This window comes from Corvus hawaiiensis, chromosome 1 (assembly GCF_020740725.1).
Source record: "Corvus hawaiiensis isolate bCorHaw1 chromosome 1, bCorHaw1.pri.cur, whole genome shotgun sequence".
In the NCBI taxonomy this organism is placed as follows: domain Eukaryota; kingdom Metazoa; phylum Chordata; class Aves; order Passeriformes; family Corvidae; genus Corvus; species Corvus hawaiiensis.
Genome location: NC_063213.1, coordinates 18,761,382 through 18,785,918, shown reverse-complemented (window position 1 = coordinate 18,785,918; position 24,537 = coordinate 18,761,382). Strand labels below are relative to the sequence as shown.

Sequence of the window (24,537 nt, the reverse complement as noted above, 5' to 3'; positions counted from 1 at the left end):
TTTAGAAGCACGATCATAATTGTGATACAAAAAGAATTACTATTCCTGGTCAAGATTTTTTTTTTTTGGTAATTGCATACTGCATACAGGTAATTGCCCCATTTTCTGTTTAAAAAAAAGTCAGTGGAAAAATACAGACATATAGTGTTTAATTGGATGGGCTGCTGAAAAGAAGAAATACTCAGCCTGTTCCGCTCTTGAAGACTCCAAGCTGCCTGACTTTCCATGGAAGCAGTGTTTTGAGCATGAGATGCAAATCAGCCGCCCTGTGAATGTTACAAGACTAGAAACTCTTGGAGCATCCCTTTGAAACACAACTTGATTTAAAACAAGGCAAAGTTTTCCTTTCTCAAGAAAATTGTGAAGTTTTTATTTTTCAGTGAAAACAGATGGGAGGGCTTTCTGAAGTGAAAAAAAATGTCCCAGGGAAGGACATGTATAGAGCTTCCATGTCAAGCTGCTAAGGCCTGCTAATATCAGAGGAGATCTTGGCAGCTGTGGAAGTTACATGACTAGTTAATTGTTGTATGAGAACGTGTCTGTCAGGTTAAAATAGAAATTTTGAAGATTATATCTTTAAACTAGATTCCCAAATTATGGTGACTCTGGGCAGTAGCTTCTATTTAAATTTCAAAAGATGTCATAATTTATTTATTTGTTACTCTCTGACAGTCAACAGCAAATAGTATGTTTAAATTATGGACTTGTGATACATTTCAGATGCTAAAAGAACCCACAACAAAGCAAAAAATTAATACAGGAAAGGGAATGTGTATTTTCTTGACTTCCCTTTTCGGTCTTTCATTTAATAACAAAATAAAGTTAGTTTTGGTAGTTATTAATTTTGGGAGAAAGGCATAATTTTAAACAGCTTAGCAAAAAGATGTACATATTTCTAAACTATTTGAAATACTGTTTTTATTCAAGCTTTGTGAGTCTTCTACCCAAATATTAATTTAGTAACAATTACAAGAAACTCTGCAGGTCTACATTTTTGCCCATACAGAATTATTTGCAGATTGGGCATCAAAATACAAACTTGTTGAAACATAATAAATATATGTATGAATACAGATTAGACTATTAGTTAGTTGTATCTATACTGGCAGAGAAGAAAATGGACTGGGGAGGGCTTAAAGTCTTCTTAAGTTTCTGTATTACTACTTTCCAAATTCAGCTATAAATCTTTTTTATTTGGTAAGGGAAGGTTTTCAGGGAAGTCCATGAGCTTTTTGTAAACTGCTTTCTTTTATTTTATATTTGACCCATAAGTCTACAAAGAGCCTTGTATATATTTGGTGTTAGGTTTGAACTCCTAACAAAAACTAACTTACTTTAGGCCTGCATAATCTGCGTAAACTACGCTGTATGAATGAGATTTGGCTGACAGCTTTGCTACTATTGTTGTCTGCATAGTGAAGAAAATAAATTGCCTGCTTTTCCAGTGGCTGATTGTCTTTGCAGATACATGGAGTAAAGTATGTGGTATTATCATTATTACATTAAAAAAAATAAGGGCAGAAAGATGTACTGAAACTTCCAGTTTTGTGCTTAGATTATATTAGTTCTCTAACTCTTATTATAAAACTAAGAATTAGACTTTTAAATAGAGCAGGGGAACAAGGAGACACTGTGAGGCAATTATGATTTCTATCCTATCAGATGTCTTTGTTACAGAATTTGATATTTGCTTTAGAGATGTATCCCTTTTCTGAAGATCAAGGATATATTCCTTGATTCTATTGCTGCATGGAAAATAAAGTGAGATACAAGTGTTTTCTTACTTGTAACTGTTTAGTTCCCAGAAACTCCTTTAAAATGGCTTAACTTAAAAAAATGGACTTTCAAAATGGTATCAAATTAAGAGGTTTTTGTATATATATTTTAAAATTAAAATATTCATCTTCTTGAGTGTGAACATTTTTCAGCATCTGGAGTCAATTACTAGAGTATGGCATTCTTTGTAAGTCAAATGTGAGATAGCAATCAGTCTTTTAACTCCATAAAATCTGTTAAAGGTGACATGGGAACATACAAAAGTGTGTGCGGGGGAGGGTAGAGAAGAGGCATGACTATAAAAGGAGCAGTAGGGTTTTTTTACCCTTCCTTGAAAATTGTACTTTTCAGATCTTACAGACTTTCAACTCTTTCAGAAATCAAATATAGCTGAAAAATAAGTGATGTGTATGTGTTGATAGTTCTTGAATTTTTGTCCATCTGAAGACTGTCCAATTCATATGGTAAAATTCTTTTTTTGTTGTTGTTGTCAGTCAGAGGTGACAGCACTACAGTCAGGTTTTTAAAATCAGAAGGAAGTGTACTTGGCTTTTAAACTTTCCATTTATTTGATGTGAAGAGCTGCAGTACCAGAAGTTAAACTGACTGAAGTTTGTCTCAAGATTATATTTGGGGAGAGGCTGTGATGTCTAGAGCTGTTGTTGATCATCATAGTAATTCCTGCAATTCCCTTGTAAAGTTTCAAAAAGAAAACAAAAAAGTTAAATAGAAATGCTAACATAATACAATGGCATAAAAAAGACTAGTTACTTTAAAATAATTGAGCTTTTCAGTGAAAGATTTTGCTGAGGGACAAATCCATTAAGACTTAGAATGGAGAGATTCATGTGTTGATGTATAGGAGCTATACTGCTTTTTAAAACAAATATTATAGGGCCAAGTGCCTGATTATCAAGTACCTATGCTTCCTTCTTATGTAAGTAATTAATTTTTCTTCCTTAAGCAGGTTGTATGGGTGTGATAGGACTAAGAACAGCAGCTTTCTGAACCTCCAGGCCACCTGTGTTGTGGTACTGTAGCATGTCACTTAGCTCAATGCTGCAGCAAATGCACCCCAGCAATTCTGGCTGTGTAGTGGAGGATTTGCAGTTAGGTGGTCCCCTGGTAGCTCCATGTGCATAAAGATGTGTCTTAGGTGCAGTAAGTGACACTGTGTCCCAGTGCCTTTTCACTGTATGGTAGTTCCTGATATTGTACAAACATTACCTGTACCTGGAAGATCTGCATGTAGATTCATCTGAATGTGAGCTCATTTTTGATAAATCTCCCCAACATGATTAAAATGCAGAAAATTGGCAGAGGTAAGCCAACAATGTATTTCCAGAAGGTTACTCAAATAAAACTCTCTTTCAAGAGTATTAAGCATACCTGAAAAGGTGTTGTAGGAACTTGATATACAGGTATGCCATATACACGAAGTGTGCTGTCAGAATACTTAGCAGGACAGTTCTTGCAAGGGCTTTTGTGGTGGTAATGCAGGAAACAGTAAGTGAAATAAACTATTTTGTATTGTTAGAAAAGCTACTTCTTATGTGATCCTGAATGTAAAGCCATTTTTTGTCCATTTGAACCAAACTTGGATTTAACACCTAGTTTAGATGCAAACTCCTTACTTCATATTGCTCTTTCTATACTTTTTATTCAGCTTTTAAATAGAAGTCTTCATCTTTCAGTGTCAGATTTGGTAGATATGTGAGAAGGCCATAAGGATAGCAGGAAGTAAACTGTTCATTTTGACCATGATCTAGCTTGCTGCATATGTTTTTGTGAGAGGGAATTACATGCAGTGGTAAAAGGTTCAGAAAAGGGTTCTCACTAAACTAAGTAACAGGGAAAAATGGAAAAATTTTGTCATAAAAAAGTGAGTGAGCATCTGTGTTCTTTGGACCTGTGTAGCTCTAGAAATCTGAGTTGAGAAAGGGATTTGTGGAACTGCTAACAGAACTAAAGAATATGAACATGCAACTGGGACTTGTGCATGAATAATCGTGTTAGATCCTACGTACTTGACTTGGTTTTATTTCTGTTTCCCATTGTTTATTGTTTTTGAACATCTGTGAGATAAGAATGCCTAGAGATTCCAAGTAAATAAAAAAAAAAAAACCAACAGAACCCCCTCCAACAAACAAATAAAAAACCCTAACACCAAACACAGCCCCCACTTCCCCAAACAAATGAAAAAGTGGCTCGTAAGCTATCAATATAGTTAGCTTTCACATAAGAATGTCAAATGCAAATTGCTGGAATTTGTTTTGTTTGGTTTTTTTAACTTTTTTTTTTTTTCTTGAAGTGGGATAACTGTCATGGACAAATGCCTAATCTGATGGATTTAGGACTTCGTTACGGCAAATAACATCCTTCCTAGGGATGAAGTCACTAGGCTTTTTTTCTGTTGTGGAGTAGTGGTAAGCTTAGGATGGAACTTTAGTTTTTGTATGCATAACCAATTCCCTTAAAAACAAGTAATGAACACCAGAGGGTGGTGGCTTGGATGTATTAATACCGAGTCATTTCAGAAATTGAAATGAATGAGCTGGAAGCATCGAAGTTTTTTCTGAGAAGAATTGATTTTAAGGAGGAATAACTGCAAGGTTCTAAATAAAGCAAACAATAGCAGCTGCTGTAAGGATTGGATGAAGAGAGGAAAAATTTAACCAAGACTGAAAGTGCGAGAGGCAGCAGAGATGGCAAATAAACGAAAACAGTGAGAAGTCCAGCTATTACAGCATACAGTTTTTTGGCATGCATATCTATCCCTATATCTCTATATCTCTATATCTCTATATCTGTGTCTATAGTTACCATTCACCATCCCTAATCTTTCTTGACACTTTAGCATGTTGGATTTCAATAGCTTGTCTGTACATTGTAGCAGAAAACTGGGTGGCTGGGAGGGGGTACTTCAGTGCAGGAGTCAGGAAAGAGGTAGCTGCCAATAAAGGCAGTTACACAGGAACCAAGACAGTAGCTCTTTTTTCCTTCCAGAATAAAACACCTTTTTTCATCTGCCTTCTACTAATTTATGGAGTGTGGAAGGGAGTGGTGGTAGGGGAACAGTTCTCCTTCTGTTCTGTGGAGAGGCTTGAGGGGAGTCTAGAATTAGCTCCATCAGTCACAAGCAGGACTGATCTAGTGTTGGCCCTTCCTTGTGTAATTGGATGAGGTCTGTGTTAGAACAGCTAGTGTTTTGTTAGCTCTTTAGCTGCATGTCTTCCTCATTTGTCTATGAAGTGTTATCTGATAGTAAATTTTGCATTGGGACATACCTAGTGTATTCTGCTTTGAAACTTTCTCATAGCTCTTGAGTGATGTTTGAGAATATGTTGTATGTGATTGCTTGGATTAGTGGTAGCTCCTGTGTGGTACAGTTTTAAAGAAACAAAAGCAAAAGGTACAGCTTCAGCAGTCTAGGACTGAGCTTGTTTGAAAAAAATAAAAAATAAAGAAGAGAAAAGAAAAAAAAAAACCCATCACCCCAAGCCTCCTTCCAAACCTACCCAATGGTTCCTTAAATTTGAAAGGGACTTTCTTTAGTGTTGAAAGCAATGATGGATTAAAATGGCTGCTATTTCTTGTGCACAAAAATCTGAGCATAAATGGAATGAACTGATATAATTATAATCAAAGGCTGTGGAGAGTAGGTGTGGGTGAAATGGTTCTGCACTTAAGAGTGGCAGACTGCAGTTGCATTGTGTCCTCTGCACCTGAGAAAGAATTTGTCTGCATAGTATAATGCGATTCCAGTCATATTAGCTCTGTGCATTTTTTTCCTTGTAAATTATAAGTGTATTTTTGTATTTTGTTAGTTCTCTGAAAACTGCTGAGAAGGTTAATTAAAATTATCAGTTTCATTTATTTCAGATTAATGCACTTATGTTAAGAATCATACAGAATTTTGTATATTGTGCATTTTTTCTGTACCACAAAATTTAAACCCCCCAACATTAATACTTATATTTTTTAGAGAACACACTTAGCATATAGTGCTTTAATTAAAATATTCCAAATTTTAGAAGTATTTCCATTGAAGTACCTTTGGCTAATTACTCAGTTTTAGTCAGTAGGTAAAAGTCAAGCCTTTTAAATTTTTTAAAACTGCTTCTGAATTAGTTTTGTAATGTTTGAATATGAATGACAGAAGTTTAAGATTGTTCTTCATTCATTTTTTTTGAAATTCTGATGTTCAGAAGAGCCTGGCAGTTAAAAATTAGCTTATGACAGCAATGTTTAGTAGCTTCCAGTTGTGGCAAGAGTAAAGAAGAGAAAAATAAATCATTAAAGGCAGTTGCCCTGTTGGAACCCAAATAGTTACTGCAGTCAGATCTCAGAGGCTGATGCAGGTAGAAAATTCCCCCATGGAAGCATGACAGAGGTGTTTGCCCCTGATCTGGCCTGTAAAGTCATTAATTTGATCATCTTGTCAAACCAGATGTGTGAACTGAGGGCTTTGTTCCTTAGTAGTGTGAAAGAGCGAACAAGCAAACTGAAACTAAAATAATTCTGTAGTCATGAGGTCATTATCTTAAGCAGGAATAAGCTGGTGGGATAAGTGGAAGAGGGCTGGCATCTGCATGACTGCCACCACTCTGCAACTGGGCATTATGATGTTGTGGTGCTGTGGAGGCTGTGTTAGAGACTTCAGCTGCACGGCAGAGGATGTGAGTGTGTTCTGGCACTTCAGGATTAGAGATCAATACTCTGTAAAAACCCCAACCCGTGAAGGAAAGGAAGTTCACGTGAGCATCTCCGTTCGTGTACCACTAGTTGGACATTCTTTCTATGTATCTGAGTTGTTCTTGAACTGAGCTCTCTAAAGTCCAGGAGACACAACCGTTTTCTGTTAGACTTGATTGCTTGAATTCATCTCAATGTATCAGTGAAGCAAAACAGATGCCTCGTGATTAAAATTAGCAAGGCAACTTCCGTTTGAGTTTCTAAATTTGTTGCAGACAATGAAATTAAAATCAGTCTTTTCTTGGGGGTACTGATTGCCACTGGAAAGAATTTGAATTTTTATTTGTAATATTAGCTTTAGAATACAGCTAATTGGCATGTGCTGGAATGTTCTTATACTCGACATTTAAAATCTAACCAACATTGATAAAAGAAATATAAGTAAAAAATTACAGTGGATAGAAATAAATCCATTTTACAATTTGTGCTACTGTAAATGATCAGAGCTCTAATACAAGAAAGATGTATTCAGGTATATTATTGTTCACTGAAATTCCTGTCTATACATATATTCTTTTGTGCGTCTGTTAAACATGATCTTAACATGAAGCCCTTTTTCTCCTAACTCAAAAGCTTTCTCGAAGTTGATGAATGCCATACATAATGGTAAGTTATATTAGAATCTTTTTCAGAGGTTCATTTATCACAAAGGGTAGCCTTTTGTGGAAAAGCCTGATTGAAGGTCTGCATATTCTATGGATTGGGTGAAATACAGGTCTGCAGTGCGTCAATTGTTCGGTACTTGAGTGAAAACTTTTGTAGATTGTCTGCAGGAGCCTGATAGGTCAATAGTTCCTCAGTTCTCTTTTTATGATCTTTTTGTATGTGTGAAGTAAAACGATAACAGTTTTATTCCAGTTCTGAGATCCTTTTCTTTAATTTTGTGAATAGTGTTTTCTAGTCCTTCTTCTGTGCTCCATTCATAGGTGTGTTATAGTGGTGTCTACCTCAGGCATTCTCCCACTTCCCTTCCTGACTACTTAAATTACTACAAGTAATGCATGTGAAGGTAGCCTTGTTTTGTCCATTCTTTGTTCTGACAGCCTGATGCTGCTCATTTGTGTCACTGATAACAGAACTATCAGTTTCAGAGGGAGCAATATTGAATCTTTAATGTATCTAATGGCTGTTTCCCTTTAGTATTCAGCATTGGCTTTGTACCCCTTTTTCTCTATTCACTCATAGCCAGTGGAAATGAAATATCTTCTTAAATTAGAACTTGGTTTACTTTTTCAAGGCTATTGTTAGTTTGTAGGAAACAATCATAGCTATATTCACAAGTTATTGAAAGATTGAAAACCCTCTCATGAGGTCAGTTTTGAAGATTATCAAGTTTGTTTCTCAGTGTGATATTTAATTGGTGTCAGGTGATCTGTTAATAAAAAAATGTAATTTTTTTACCCATTTGTGCCAGCCAAATAGAATTTTTCTTACTGCTGTGCATGTATGTTAGAAGAGCAGTGCTGTATGCATTGCTAATTGTATTGACTTGAAATTCAGAATATGCAAAAGAATTTAAGTGTTTGAAACTTTGCATGGTCAAGTTTTTTGCATATAGAGCTAGCAGTCATTACAGTTTTATAGAACTTTTGCTTTTCATACTGTCAGAGCCATGAATTACACCTGTTAGGCACATGTCTAGATTGGTGGGTCTCTTAAATAATAAAAATTTTAATGTTACATTACCTTTATGTTTCATAGTCTACGTGTGGTGAGAAATAATGAAATTTCTCTAGATTTGCTTTGCTTTAGTAAAGTAGGTTTAGCTTTTTTCCTTTTGATATAGGGTTTCCCTCTCACTCTCCCAGGTATACAGTACTCTGAACCAGCTTTGAGATGAAGGAAAGCAAGCTCACCATTTTTCTGAACAAAAGTAAACATCTGAAGGGTATCTGACAAAGGGTGCTGAATTTGGACTTGGTGAGTTTCTGCTGTTTTATAAGCAGAGCCTTTTTGCTGTTTAATGTTGAAGAGGTATAGATTCACAAGAAGGTGTAGAATAGAAATCGATGGAACACCATTTGTGACTTATTCCCACATTGCACTTCTTGTTTTTTAAATGGCATAGATAGTTGGAAGGACATATATTGCCAAACAATAGTAATGCTTTATATAACTTACTGTTGTGGAACAGCATAATGGTAGCTACATGTTTGTTTAAGAATGGTGTTTGAACAGGATTTATAATCTAACTACTTTTTTGGGGGATGGTGGGGTGGTGGTGGTGGTGATGTTTCATGGTACCTTCTGAGGTGAAGTTGGTTACTTTTTTGCCCCATTATTGCCTTTCCCTCCTCCCCTCCCTCCCCCCACCCCAGTATTGCAGGGCTCTTGTTTTGTCAGAAGCATATATCTGGGTGAAATCAATGAGGGTCGGTAGAAATTTTGATAATATGAACAGCAAGAAAAGATCTTGTCATGTGTTTATATAGGATGAAAAGAAAGTATTAAAACTTGAGATAAATATTTAAATAAAGGAAGATCATTTACTCCAAAATTTACTCATGTTCAGATTATGAGTCAGGTAATGCTGAGGGTTGTAAATGTTACTGTCAGTAAGAGTTTTGATGGAGTCTGTGTCAGGAGCTTGTTTTTTCGTTGCACTGAGTTTAAGCTGGCTGCACATCAGCAATAAAGTACCGAAAAGAAAACCTGTGACTTTTAGTTTGAGTGGAAACAAATACAAGTTTGGAGCAGAGAGGTTTATTATTGATAGTTTTGCTATAAAGGTGGTGGGCGAAGCCTGTCAGTTGAAATTCGGTGCTGACAAACTGTGAAGGAGGAAAGATAATAGCTAAAATATTGAATTGGTTTGAAAGGATCTAGTCCTAAAAAAGATGATTAGAAAATGGAGTCATGAAAGCTGTTCCATTAAGATGCCTGCCTTAATAGAAAGGAGTCAAGACACTTCAAAGCAGACAGTGGCACACTGCAGTTTTGCCAGTAAGAGACTGGGTATACTCAGTGCTGTGTTTTCCAGTTGTATAATCAACTTCTTATATTTTTCATGCTTTTTTCAAAACCTTTTTCTAAAAAACAACAAAATTTGCAGCTGAGAGATGTAAAGTTGTCACTGCTATTCACTGTGTGATAAGAATGTGCTTTGTCCTTCCAAGTCATACTCTGGATCTTACAGTCAAACTTTTTGACTTGATCTTGCAGTCTTGTCTCTTCTTCTGTGGGTCTGCCACTGAAAAGGAGCAAGAGGGATACACATATCTGTATATGCACACATATACATACAGAGCGCACATATCTCTTGACAGTTTTAGAGCATACTTTAAAAAAAGGACTATGGGAAACAATGACCTGATTATTTTCTGTTAGAGATAGCTGTAAATGGTAATGTTCGCTTGTTGCCTTTCTGTGGTTACTTCAGTTCTTGCTTGTTCTGTCTACTGTCTATTTTATTTCATACTCTGTTTTTAGGTCTTTGTTATTGATTGTTCTGTCTTACGCTGATTTTTGAGTTGCAGTGAGGAGAGTCGTAATACAGAACAGACATCCATTGTGCCAGTCTCAGTTCTGTGATTGTTTTTAGAAGACGTGTTTCCAAAGAAACTTCAGTTCTGTAGCCTTGGCCTCTGCATCAATGCAGGTGAAATTCAGTATATATGGTATGATTTTTTTAACAAGATAACCTAAACTAAACAGAATCTGAGCATGAATTAATTTTCTTTTGTTTTAAACTAGCCCAACTTGGGCAGAGTTTTTCAGTTTTGATAAAAAGGCATCTGCCTGCGTTGAAGCGTGGAGACAGTAGTGCTCAGCTAAACCATCTAAATTGATAAAAACGAAGAACAAGAGAAGGGTAAATTAAAAAGTTAGCCTGAAATAGTCCTGTTACGCACATTTCAAAATACTGAGTAGTTACTGTTTGGTTGTCAGATATTGCAGTCTTAAGGACAGCTATCTGACCATGAGGTTCTAGAATACCACTTTAAAGCTGTAACTGTTGCTAGTGACAACTATTTGTAGGCCTTCAGAAACTGGGCAACAGCTGTCCCATCTTCCCCCCTCCCTTCAAAGACACCAGCCTCAGATCACTGGAACCGAAAAGAGAGAACTTCTGAAGTAGAAACTCTCATAAAAGACTGTATTATGTTAGTAGTGAAGATGAGTCTAGTGCTTCCAGTGACTCACCATTTCAGCACCGAGGTAGATTGCTGTCAGAATGGTTTGCAGCTATGGTATGTTTTCAGAGATCTTAAGCAAACACAGTAAATTTTCTCTGAAATCATTAAGAAACGTAGATCACAAGTCATGCTCATATTCATGAATACTCATTAAGTGAGCCTAAAACTGCTTTGGTTTTACTTTGTTGTATTTAAGTCACTTAGGCTTGTATGTATTGGCTCACTGTTACAAAAGTGAACATGTAAACTTTAAACCTTAAAAAGTTAAGGTCTTTATCAATCGTTCTTTCATATCTGTTTAACTTCTTCTTTTACAAAGATCTTTCTGTGCTGTGACACACTTGAACTACAGGTCTTTTTTGTGGTTATGAGCATATGTGTCTCAGATATGATCACAGAGCTCTTTATCTTAGTATTCTATTCTAGAAGAGTACTTGAAAACTTTTTGACTCATGGTAGAACAAGTATGAAATTCTTAACATGTCCTATTTCATAAAGCTGAATTAATTGTGAAACGTCAACAGGCAGTTATAAAGCATTTCAAAGATTATTGTGAGAAATCTGAGTATCTGGAGGAAACAAGTGAAAGGAGTTCTGCCCCTGTGTCGGCCATCTTCCACCCCAAAAAAAGACTGCACACTTTAACTAAGATTTAACTTTGCCATGAGATATGGTGTGAAAAGTTACAGCTGTTCAGAAAGGATTGGAAGGTATTCACTGGGGCAAGTCTGGAAGCAGATTTAAGGCTAATAATTAGAAAGACTGTTCCTCACACTCAAAATTCATACATTATAGATTTCTAGAGGCTGGGAGAACATTTGAGGAATGTATTACTATATGCTTGCCCTTTTTTTGTACTTTTTCTTGTGTAGCTGTTATTGTTCGCTGTTAGAGATGGATATAGTGAGCTAGAAAAACAGTACAGTTCTCCCTGTGTTCCTAGTCCAGTGCGTCATTCATCTGTCTCCTAGTGGCACATTCAGACCTTTTCTCTCAGAGAGAAAATTCATCTTGGGTGGGCTACGAAAAAGTGGGTTTGAGCCCTTCTGCAGTGGAGGGTTGCAGTGTGAGACCTGTATCAGCTTGGATTAATTCCAAGTGGGAACATGACTGCTGACATGAGTAGTCATCAATGAACACAGAATCGAGTGTAAAATACCATTGTTCACTATAGCAGGTGGGACTAGCTGAACACAGTAGACCATTTTGGTAGCACATCAGTTCTGATCCTTCACCCTCACCCTGTTGTTGAATACATTTCTGATTGATTATAGATAACTGTACAGTCAGGGATTTGAACATAGGGATGGGAGTAGACAGAAGAGATTAACTGAACGTCTTTTGCTGGCTTAGCTGCCAAGGATTCAGGGTTAATTTTAATGGAGTTTGATAGCAAAGTCACGTCTTCGCTGTATATGATGGTGATACAATCATGGATTCACCATATATATGTCATATTGCCATGCTGGATTGTGTTCCTTGGTTGTGTCAAAGTTCTTGTCAAGTATTTTGGTCTTTGACTATAAATCTGCTCTACAGAGTATTCTCAAAGGGAATAATTGTGGCAGTCTGCCTTCCGTCAATAGATACCAAACTGGAACAACTGTTTCAAAACAGTTAGAAAACCAGTTTTTGAAAACATGTACACGTGTACTTTGTATCTTCCCTCCTCCCCACGCCCCTCAGCACTGTGTATTCTTTGGGTATTTTGAGTCTGTGGGGTTTTTTAACTTCCACCTCAGTTATGGAGAGTACTCAGAATGCCCTTTGTGAAAGGAAGACATTGACTGTTGATCTGTGACAGGCTGCTGCCTGTCCATCAAAAAAGGATGCCCAGTCACTGAAAGGGAGGGAAATGGTAGCTTGCTATCCCGCTGCAGATCAGTAACTTTCATTTCTGTGCACTTCTAGAACTGTTATTGCAGAATCTTGTAGAAACCTATGTGAAAGTGAACTCTACCACTTTCCTCATCACCAGCAGGAAAAGAGCATTATTATTTGATTCTTAGATTTCGGATTTCTTCATGAAGGAAACAGATTGGCCCTAGCATCCAAGCTCATTATCTCATAAATTGAAGTGAAATACTGTTGCTAGCTTGGCAGTTTCAAGTGCAACTTTCTTCTCCTTCTAAACAACTGTCAAAAATAACCTGTTTTTGTTTGCATCTATTTTGCATTAGATTCACTTTAGTTTATGTTCCTATTACAAAATAACATAGTGGGATGCTTCTTCCACTGTTAACATTGTACTGGAATAGAACATGCTCTTTCTTGTGTAATGGAACTTCATCAGTTTTTTGTACATGTTTAGTTGCTAATAATGATGGACTGCTTCATGCAAAGACACCTTTTCATTTTGCACTGTATTGGAAGTTGCCATGGGTTTAGGGGAGACTTTTTGGGACTACCACACAGAGTGAAGGTACTGAAAACATGTTTATAGCTTCAGTTTGTGTAAAGAAGTTCTTGTTCTTATAACTCAAAATTTCCTTTTATTTCTTCAAATTCTGAGTTCCCTTGAGGTTGTCATCCCAACCCAACGACCCAAGTAGGAACATTTTGTAGTTCTGTGCAACTTTTGTGGGCCTGCAAGTTTACATTTGAAAAACAGCCTTTTTGGCCATATTATTCTTATTCCTGAAGTTTTGACAAAATGCTAAGATGAGCAACCTATGACAGATATCTCAGATAACTTCCTCTTTTCAAAATTGTTGTAATAGTTTCAACTTACTGACCTACAAAAGAAAATACAGCTTTAGGGAGACAATTTTACAAGCTTCCTAAGGAAGCAGTATAGATGGTCTCTCTCTTGATTTTGGCCCACAGTAAGCTTTAAATCTGTTATCCAGTTTACAGAAAAAAACCTCTAAAACATGTATGTTCCTGTAATAGGAATGGATGGTGTATGGCTACAAAAGTAGCCACTGCTTGTTTTTTGTCTCTTGGTGAGCTAGGCAGTCACTGGCATTAAGAAGGGAATGTAAGAGAGCTGGGTAATGGAGGGGGCTGTAGTACTAGAAAATAAGAACTGAGGATTTCATAGCTAGGTACAGAAATTGTGGTGGTAAAGCTTAGTATGTTGATGTAATCTGTGAGATGCAACACTGGAAATCCAGAATTTAATCAGTTTTGTTAATTCTTCCGCTCATGGAACTACTTACTTTTGAGGTTTTCAATAAAACCGCTAAAAGTGTTCTGTGTGCCACCTGGTGTATATTTTGATTTGAGGCTATTTTGTTTTTCACTATTCTTAAAGTGCTTTTATTTCCTCTGTTACCGATTTTGTCACTGATGGTGCATAAAGAATGCATTTTTTTCCAGTCTGCATTATCTGATGTGTTCCCTGCTCTATAGTGCTACCTTTCTGTGCTAAGCAGGCAGTTATTTGTTGTCCAGAGATACCTTTTTTTTTTTTTTTTTGCAGCTGCCTTTTTGTTAAGCCTTTCACTCCAGCAGTGCAGGCTACATGTGCATTTTATCTGTTAGAACCTGAAGTCAGTGTTCTGCAGCTGTGTTAGTGGTGTCACACACACAGTCAGACTTTAGATGAACATGTTACATGTCCATTTCCACCTGGAGCTGAAGAACTGTGTTCTGGTTAAAATGCTGAAGATTGTGTTTGACCATGCTATTTATGCCTCTGGCAAATTACACAGTGCCATTCATCACAAGGTACAGCTGTTCAGTAATATGGGAAGGACTTCAAGGTGGTTTGTTCGTTTCAAACATTAATGTAGTTCACAGACATTTGTTCAGGTTTTTGTTATCATTCCTTCCTGATCCAGAAAGTGATTTATCTCTCCCCAAACCCCAAAGGACAACTTAGTATGTTAGAGACATTTCAAATGTGTATTGTCTTGGCTTTCTAATATGATATACACATAGTTTTTATACAGGTATTTTTGAAACTGTGTGAAAATCAAGACTTTATTTGAATGTTCAGCATACAGTTCTTATTTGAATGCTGCATGGAGTAGTATCTTGGTCGCATGAGTAGTGTCAGAAGGTGCATGTACTTTATGCGTTAAGTAAGGGATTGCTGAATGGAAATACTTATCCCAAACAGGGTCTACTGATAGGTCATATGTGTCCTGTATTTTGCAACAGCAACAAACAGTGGTTTTAATACTGCTGCAACAACTGGCAACAAATACTAGCTTACCTCATTCCACTGGCAAACTAGTTTGCTGCTTGTCTTTCTTTTGAAATATTCTTTTGCCTGTGATTTCATAACTATTTGCTTGATTCCAGAATTTTATTTTTAAGAGGAAGAATAAACCTTATCATTAAAATAGAAGCAGCAGAAGCTCTGCGGTTATTAAGTATGTAAGATTTTTAAAAATTAAGAAAAAAAAATCTACAATGGCTTTAAAATTTTGAAGTTGTTTTCCCGTTCTGGCAAAATATCCTTAAGTTTTGGTACTTGTCTCTCACCAAAAATTTTGTTTTCTCCTCTCATTGCTATTGATGTTTTATGAGAGTGATAGTGTTTGTGGTGATGAGCTCTTATGGTTTACTCATAGGTGTTGTGATATTTCATTACTTTTACTCTTAAATCTTATGGTTCCTGAAGCCTGATAATTCATGAGAATCTCATATTTTCAAGAAGGTTTGTATATTTAATTGTTTTACTGCATTCAAAAAACAAAGGGTCAAATCTCATCCTTTTTATTAATTTGAAATTGTTGATTAAAAGCAAGTTGAAAAAATCTTTTGAGGACCTGGGTTATATTTCAGTTTTTGTGGTTGTAATTATGTCACATTTAAGAATAGACTCAGTAGCAAGGTTGTTTGTTAATCATGCTCTTTTTGCTGGTGTATAAGGACAAATTAGAGCAGGATCCATAAAAATGTGCTGTCTAGTTAGATGATCCAGCTAGAACTGGAAAAAGGTCATAGCAAAGCGAACACTTAAAGGATCTTAACTGCTAATGAGGCGGTAACTGTAGGTTTTGGGGATGGTGACAAAAAAAGAACAAGGAGGGGAAGGTGTACTAAATGGAAAAAGATATGAAGGTCAGTAGAAAAGCAGAACAGGTATGGAATTTCTCTATGATGAAGAGACTGGGGAGAAGATAAGTCACTAACCTTGGTTAGGCAGGAGAAAAGAGTTGTCGCGATGTGTCTTCAGCTGCTTTTTTGTATCTTCTTTCTCTAGTGGGTCTGGCTGATTTTCTCTTCCATTTTTCTTGACAGTTAATAGAGTCAGGGAATTTAAGATGCATCAGTGTTTGCATATTATGTGTGGGTTTGGATGATGTTAGTCTCCCTTGACTGCCTGTGCTCAGAGGGTTATCTGGGTGGCGAGTGGTGTTTTAACATTGCGTATCTTCTTATTGTCACTGCCTTCTTCAAATCATTATTTGTATGAGTGACAAACTAGCTCCACCCTTTGCCTTCTAACTGGCATTTCAGTTCTGTTGCTTTTTTTGATCTAACCATGTTCATTCTACTTCTGTTTACTCCCTGTGGCACTCTTCCTCTAACTGCAGTTCAGTGCTACCATGCTTGATATTCCTTGGCCAGCTGACAGCTCACTTATCTAATGCACGTGGAGCCTAACGGTTTCATAGACAGGTACTACTTCTTGTCCTGGGCTTCTGGTCAGTAGGGTTTTTTTTCCCAACCTCTATAACGAACTTTACCCTGCATGTAGATAAACAGAAGTAATGGCTTCACAGAGGGGTATGAACTCTTCCTATTTAAATTGCTAACTTAGAAGTCTGACTAATGTTAACGTGTTTAGTTGTTTATTTGTTGGCCGTTCTAGCAGAAATGTTAGTCACGCATTCGTATAGATCATGGATGGAATTTTAGTTTGTGAATAAATGAAATACGACCAGCTCTATCGGCAAATCTGAGTACTTTGTCCTCAGACTTGCTGTCAATATTTTCCTGAAAAAGCACGAGCAATCCTTAGTTGCCAAAATTACAGTTTTGGACAAATGTATGTTGTTCAATAACCTTTATTTTAAAATTAAAAAGTATTTTTTCCATTTGTATGGTGTGTGTTCAGTTACATAGCCCAATACTTCACTCTTTACTTAACAGTAATACATTGAAAGAGCAAACTCTGATAGCAGATTCAGTTGAAGGCAGGCATTTTAGCCAAAAATTCTGCCACTGTTAATGTTTGAGCATTTTGTAATGTGCATAAATATTTGATTTATCACACATGTTTTACAAAAACTTAAAACTGAATCAATCTGTATTCCCTGAACTGTAGAATGTTAAATGACGAGAGCACTTTTATCAATCAGCATGGTTAGAATTTCTACACAGGAGCTTTCTGCATTACGTATTGAGTGATCTTGCTTGTCTTGATTAATTTTCTACTGCATATTTACATGGTTACTAGTAAACAGAGGGAGGGGGAGAGAGAGAGATGCATGTAATCGTTTTTGTAATTTTTTTCAGGTATTTTTAGCAGCAATGATGTAGCAGTATCATTTCCAAATGCAGTATCTGGCTCAGGATCTAGCACTCCCGTTTCCAGTTCTCATTTACCTCAGCAGGCTTCAGGCCACTTGCAGCAAGTGGGAGCTCTATCACCTTCAACTGCGCCTTCTATAACTACTGTTGTTGCTGCAACTCAGGTAAACTATCACAAGAGTTAAGATAGAAAACCATGTTACTGACCTGCTTATTTTCAATGTTAAAAGAAACCGTAATTTGTTTGGAAAATAGGTTAATAAACATTATATTTGTTGTGAAACGTTGTAGTGGCTGGAAGTTCCCCATAATATTACATAGTCTTATTTTGTAGAGCACATAGATATTTTTAAATGTAGTCTGAGGAAGTGCTTATTAATAACCATATTATGACTAGTGGCATAAATGCTGGTTGCAGTTCATCAGTGTTCTAACCAGTCTTTTATCAGAACATAAGAAAGGATTTTAAAAAGGAAAGTATGTAAAGTTTTCTGGTTTTTATGCAAAAATGATGGTATCAGTTAAAGAGTGGTTTGTTTGGGAGGTTTAACAAATGGACAGCTAAGCTAGCCCTGGCAAAGGGATGGCCAAGGCTGACATCTTGGTAACAAATGAACGTTGACATATATGTTTTGTATTTGAAAAGTCATGCAAATGAAGATCCATAGTTCATGTTTGATGGTGAAGGAAAAAGGGAGGCATGAGAGAAATGCAGAAGGGTGGCATAGTTGAAGTAATGAACCAGAAAAAATACCTTTATGATAGTATTTTGTATGAATTTAAGTTGGACAAGACTACATTTATCAAGATAAGAGAGTATGAAGTTATAGTTGCAGAAAGTCACCGTGATTAGTGTTTAAGTATGAAGGAATACTACACTATACATGATGATTTTATACTCCTTGTTTCTTGCATTTTCATTTTGTGATGGGAATCTCTCTTACAATGAATATATCAAATATATATATTTTTGTGTGCTTATAAGCTATGAACTTGTAACTTATCTACAGTGATCTAAGATAGTGGATAGAAACATGAAGAATTAAAATCAAGGTTAATGTGTGTGTGTGTGTGTGTGTGTGCATGGATAGCAGAAATACTATGTGAAGACCAACACAGATTACATTTCAATATCAAATAGCAATTTGTTCATATAGGTGGCAGTTCGTATTTTTACATCATTCTTCTGGACTGGTTTTCTAAAGAAATAAAGTGGTTTCACCCAAAACCTAGTGGTATCTCTTTGGCACAAATTGATCAAAACTACTTTAAAGAAATTAATTAAAAATTTGGTATTTTAGTAAGTTCTCCTTTATTTTTCATTTCCAAAGATCACTACACACTAACTCAATGACAGCACTTAAATTGAACAGTTTGGAGTTAAGGGGAGGGATTGTGTCATAGTTTAGTAGCAGATTAAAACTTTTAAAAAACCCCAAGTAAGTCAATGCTCAGTTTTCACGGAGTAGAGGTTTGCCATGAGAGTCTTGGAAAGACTCGGCCTTTTGTACAGCTCAATGTATTCATAACTGATCTGGGGAAAGGAGGAGGAGGAACACACACCAAGTTTGCTGGTTATGCTGGGTTATGCAATGAGCCCTTATGACCATCAGCTGTCACAAACGGCTGAAAGACCTCGCCAGCCTGTGTTGACAAGGTGGTTAAGAGGGCAAATAAAATCCATGTTAAAGGGAAAGGACAGTTACTATTCAAAACAGATACGGTACATGCCAGAAGAGGTACAAGAAGAGCCATGGCAGTGAACAATGGCAGAGAACATCTTTATAAGGAGTGAGTAAATAATGAGGGACTCGTGGCCTCAAAAAGAGACACTGAGAAGGGATAAGACAAAGGTCTGTAAAACAATTGACGTGGAAAAGTTAAATAAGCAAGAATTGTGCGCCATCACTTCTATTTATTAACCTCTGTCAGAAGATAGATTGAAAAAGCAATGGGAAAAACCCGTATTTATGAGTCAGGAAGAGAAATACCATAGTATTTTTTTCCTTCAGGTTGTCACAAAAAAAGGAAGTATACCCTAGGAGATGGACCTTCTCTCAGTATTTAGCTGAACTAGAGAGCCCTCCATAGGTTAACTGCTTAAAATTCCTGTCCTTCCTTTGGCTTTGTTTCTTAGGAGTTGCCTTGGGGGCTTTTTTTTTTTTTTTTTTTTTTTCCCCAGAGAAGCAAAGGAGTTGTGTATCTTGCCTCACTACTAAACTTGTTTTCAAGTGGTCATAGATTTACTTGTCGGGATCTTACTCACAGGTACTACCATTTAAAGAGTCATTTGGTTTTGAGATATACAGGGAGATTGAAATTGTGAGTTTTGGTTGACAGCCATAAAAGTGAGCTCCTTTATTTGAATTAACAAAGTCCTCCACTGCTTCAGTGAGTCTTCTTTTAGTTCATAAGGTCCGTACTAGTTTGAAGAGATCCAGTCAGGAGAGCCTAGTTTACCATGCAGTTGTTCTCCACTGAAAGCAACCTGTTTGTGTGATTTTTTTTTTTTTTTTTTTTAAATCTCTTCTCCTACCCCCCACCCCCTTCCTATTTAGCATAAATGACTGATTTTATGTCAAGGGTTGGCGTTTACCTACTTACTTCTGCAAAGTTTCATCAGAGTGCTGTGTCTGCTTACTGGGCTCTTGTGGATGTATTCTCAGTGCTTACCCACCTCTTGACCATGGGAGTCTCAAATAAGAGTGTGCTAGTATGTTTCTTGTGCAGTGCTCTGATTAAAAGAACGCCATCATCCTAGGTTATAAGCGAAGGTAAGCTTGTACCTCTATAGCAGGTAAAAAGTAAAAGTTCAAAGATAAGGTTTTGCTTAAACTATTAGTTAACAGAGCAAGTATGACCAAATCTTGTCTGCTCACTTATTCGGTCATGGTAGCGGATGTGCAATCGGAATAGTGGTAAAACTTGGAATAGCCTCAAAGATCTGCTGCTAAGGTCCATCCTGTAAGATTTCAGCTGTTTTCTTAGATCTCTGTTGGGCTTTTGTAATTTTGATTTAGGGGGCATCATAAATTTGTCAATTTTTGAAGGATTTTTTTTTTATGTCTCTTTTTTTAAAGAAAGGGCGTTAAGAAATTCTAAAGAAAAGGTCTTAGGAAAAAACGTGTTCCCATAGAATTAGTCTCAGAATTACCTGATACATTCTGATTAGAATGATGTGATAGGCATCTAATGCAGAAAATTTTGTTCATAGCATTAAAAAAACTTGAAAACAGTTGAAAGCAACTGCCCCAAATTAGGTAATACTATTATTAAATACTGCTATTAAATTAATACTACTCAAAATGACAAAGTAACTTCTGTTATTTTTAATAACTTACAGGCCTGTATAAAACTTTGGTGATTAAAACCCCAAAGTGCTGTTTTTTCCTTCAACAACTAAACAACACTGAGTTTAAAGCTTTAAAAAACCCACAAATGGAAAATCCTGGGTTTTGATTTTTTCATTATATTGACTAGTATGGTCATTTCTATACTGTGGTGTTTGTTTGTTTGTTAAGACAAAAACACAGTATGGACCTTGTTACAATCCCCTTTTCTGCCTCATTTTCTTTTCTCTCATGCCACTCATAATTTTTATTTCAAACTAACAAATCCAGAAGAATAAATTATGAACTTGTGTTCCATGCTGTGTCAAAACTGAATTGAAGTGCTGGTGTTCCTCACCAGGTAGGAACCAGTGGACTAGTAAAAATGCCACTTGCTGGAAATGCAGATTATTTTGCATGCTGTTCTTTTTTTTATATGTCTTGGGCATAGCCTCAGATAGGTTACACTGCTTAATTCAATAAGCCTTTATTAGCTAACAATGCATTTAACAATTGCAAAAGTGTAGTAAAAAAGGGATACAGGAGAGAAGGGGTACAGTCCACACAAATACTTTATCCTGCTTTTCCATGAATTGCTACTCTTGACATGGTTGTGGGTACTGCTTATTTTGTATGTAGCAGCAAATTGCTGTATTCTAAACTTGTGTCTTTCCTCTCAGAAGTGTGTTTTTAACTTTCATATGGTTATTGATATGTGCTTTGTTATTGAGAAAAATTGCTTTCTTCCATTTGGATTTTGAATATCATCTTCACTTTTCCCTTTTAAGCCAGGTGACAAGTTGCACCACTTGAATGTCCTATGCTCAGTTTTTATCTCAAATATTTCATAGTGCTTCATAATTATAGCAAAAATGTTTGTCAGTCTGTTATGCTGTTCTGTAACAATTTGCCGTACTGCTGTTTCTGATAAGTTATTCTTTGTGATTAACATAAATTCATAAAAAAAGTGGTGACCTGGGTGCCTCAGTGTCTTCTGGCGTTGTACAGCAGGATTTCTTTTTATTCATTTAGTACTGTATAATTGAGTGTTTGCTACTCTGGTTGGGATTGAGATTGAAATTGCTCGAGCTGTGTGTTCTTTTTGATGACTTAAATTAGTGAAATTACCCTACTACAGCTCTGTGGCCAATTGTTTCTGGGGTCTCCAGGTTCTGAATGCAGAATCAAACTGCAGAATTGGAAGTAAAGGTTTTTGACAGGGCTTTCTTCAGTCGTTGATTGTTAAAACCATTTAATGGTTCAGACTGTATTGCTTTCAAGACAAAAATGCACTTAAGTATCTTGTAATCTCATTTCAATAGTGCTTTTAGTGGGAGTAGAAATGGCATGTAGTAGTTTGCTTAAATACACAGTCTTTTACTTTAAAAATTTGTAGATCATCAAATGTTGGGGTTGTTATTGTATGATCCAGTAATGTATGATCTTTACATTGTAGTAATCTTAGTTTATTGATAAATTTTCAGGATTTATTCCTATTGAAAATTCAATATCAAATTTTCACTTTGTAGTTGATTTTTTTTTCATTCTACTGTGCGATGGTATCTCTGCTCTTGGTGACTGTAATAAGCACATCTGTGAGGCAATTTCAAGCAATATGGCACATACTTGTTACAAGCCTCTCCTACAGATACAATCCAGAAGATTTTCTTACAATATGATTTTTTTGCTGCTGCTAGATTCTTCTTTCTTTTCTAAGCATTTTTTTTTCCTCTGCAACTTCTATTTTCTTCCTAAATTCCCAACTCTTACTTTATGCACTGTGCTTCCTTTGCCACAGAGGCAGATAATGAAGAGGGAGAAGGACAAGAAGTATCTGTAACAGCAGTCCTTGTGGCTTGCACAAAGATAGGGAAACTGAATAGTTGCTGTTTGTTATTCTTTTTGTGATGGCATGATAGGTCCACTTCAACATAGTGTAATCAACTACTGCCTCAGGGTGCAGATGTGATAATTGGGAAGGTAGGTGCTGCTGCTCAGTTGCAATTCTGAGTGAAAGAAGTTTGCTTTTTATCACTTCCATTGTCCTAAAGTTCCTTTGGCTTTACTTCCCTTAGGAGCAGTACAAAAGCAGCAGGGTTTTCTTTAGCATTCATGTAGAGGTGGTTATCCTCCTTTGTCTGATCCAGCTTGTAGGGGAAGATAAGGCTTATTTTTTTCCAGTAGACTTGGAGTTACTTGTTAACAACAGAGGAATGTGAAAGCTAAGGAATTCTGAGATCTCTTCAGGTTCTGAATGTAGGGCACATGATGTTTCAGATGCATCTGTCCTGTGGTTTTTATTTTCTCATTTTCTGAATTAATATAGTCCCTAATTTTGGATCTCTGTGGTCCCCTGCTCTTTCTCCAAATTACTAGTCTACACTATTTTTGGCTTCCTGTTTTAGTGGTTTTTTTCCTTGTCATAGTTTAAGTCTGCTCCTCATTTTGCATGCTATCAAGGGAACTTTCTTGTCCTTTTTATTTTATATTCTGGCACTCATGGGAAAATAAATGAAAAGACAGGAAATAGGAACTCCATCTATTCTTAGTTTTCGTTCCTTCCAACAGAGAAGTTAGGAGCAGTTTTGGGAACAATCTTATTAATACCTTCTACAACAGGGATGGAATTATGAAGGAACTTAATAGTACATCTTAAACAAGTAGATGTTCCTTTGCTGAAAATTCAAGTTGAGAGGGGTTTTTTCAAGTCTGCAGGAGGGGGTCTGGGCATTTTCATGGGACAGTAAAATGCACCTACCTGATTGATATTGCTTCCAACTTTACAGTTGTAACCTCAAATTATGGATATTGCATTCTTAAAGTCAGTATGGCCAAGGAAGATACTCCTTTGTCCACTTTTGTTTTCCAGTCTTGTTCAGAGAACCATAACCTGTTTCCCGCTGGTTTGGATTTGGTTTTTTTAAATGTAATATTCAGCGCAAAGTAAATGTAAGGGAGGAAGGGAGGAAGGAAGGAGGAAGGAATTCGGAAGGAAGGAAGGAAGGAATTCGGAAGGAATTCGGAAGGAAGGAAGGAATTCGGAAGGAAGGAAGGAATTCGGAAGGAAGGAAGGAAGGTTGGTTTCAAGGTAAGCATCTGAAGTTTGCTAGAGCTGGGCAGACTGCAGTCTTTTAAAGGACGTTTCTGGGCCATCCTCCCTGTGGATAGATAGATGCAGGTCTATCAGCTATCAGTGTTTAATCAGCTTTTCTTTGGTGAGTAGAATAAATACACAGAGGAAAAACCCAAGCTGCCTTCAGTTCTAGGACTTTGGGGTGTGACAGATGTGACCTGCATTAGATGGTTGGCTGCTTAAGTGAGTCCCTGCTCTGCTCCCAAAGATGCACATCACAACCGTATGTAAGTTAAGAGTTAGTGTAATACTTCTGCAGACACCTTTGGATCAGAACCTCTTAAAACTAGAGACGTTGACATGATTTCAGCAAACTAATTTAAGGATTTAATCCTTTTTTTTTGCAGTGCAAAGGAACCTAGCATAATTATATTAAACTGCATTAGACGTGTAATCAGAGATGATTTCCAGAACTTAAGAAGAACTCTCTTTTTACATTTTTTTCAGGCCACTTTCTATGTTCCTTAACATAGAAATCATTGAGATACTGAATCCTATAAGAGCTCTTAGGAAGTCAGCTATTACGAAGTCCAGGGTGCAGATAGTATAGACTTCTACTGCATATTTGGTGGGTGCCTTGTGGTGAAACCTCTCACTTAGTAATTAGTCATTGAAGTAAAGCATAGACAGCAATTATGACAATATGTTAATACATTGCTAAATTTCTCCAAAACATCTAAGTTGGTTCATTTTTTAAGTTCAGTTTATACATTTTCATACAGTGTATGTTGTTTGTTTGGGAGGCTGGGGGTGGGGTGTTGTTTGTTTGTTGGGTGTTTTTTTTGTGTTTTGGGTTTTTTTTGGTTTGTATTACCTTTAATGAGTGATAATTAAAAAGAGACTAATAAAACATCTGGAAGTAATGATGTTGCATGGTTTAAGCAGCATGCTTCCAGAAAAAGGAAATTAGATCCTTACTGTGGTACTAGAATTCTCTAATCGATTGAAATGCTGGATACATGAAAACCAATTAACA

General features: G+C 36.5%; 1 protein-coding gene across 6 annotated transcripts in view; it reads left to right on the top strand.

Annotated features, from left to right (window-relative positions):
- The window catches only part of MLLT10 (MLLT10 histone lysine methyltransferase DOT1L cofactor), a 129,027-nt gene that overhangs the window by 74,984 nt on the left and 29,506 nt on the right, over positions 1-24,537 (top strand). For all 6 annotated transcript variants that reach the window (XM_048295352.1, XM_048295336.1, XM_048295329.1 and 3 more), the window contains one exon: positions 17,085-17,263. In XM_048295352.1, the coding sequence (XP_048151309.1) occupies positions 17,085-17,263 (179 nt within the window). The remainder of the gene's footprint in view (positions 1-17,084; positions 17,264-24,537) is intronic.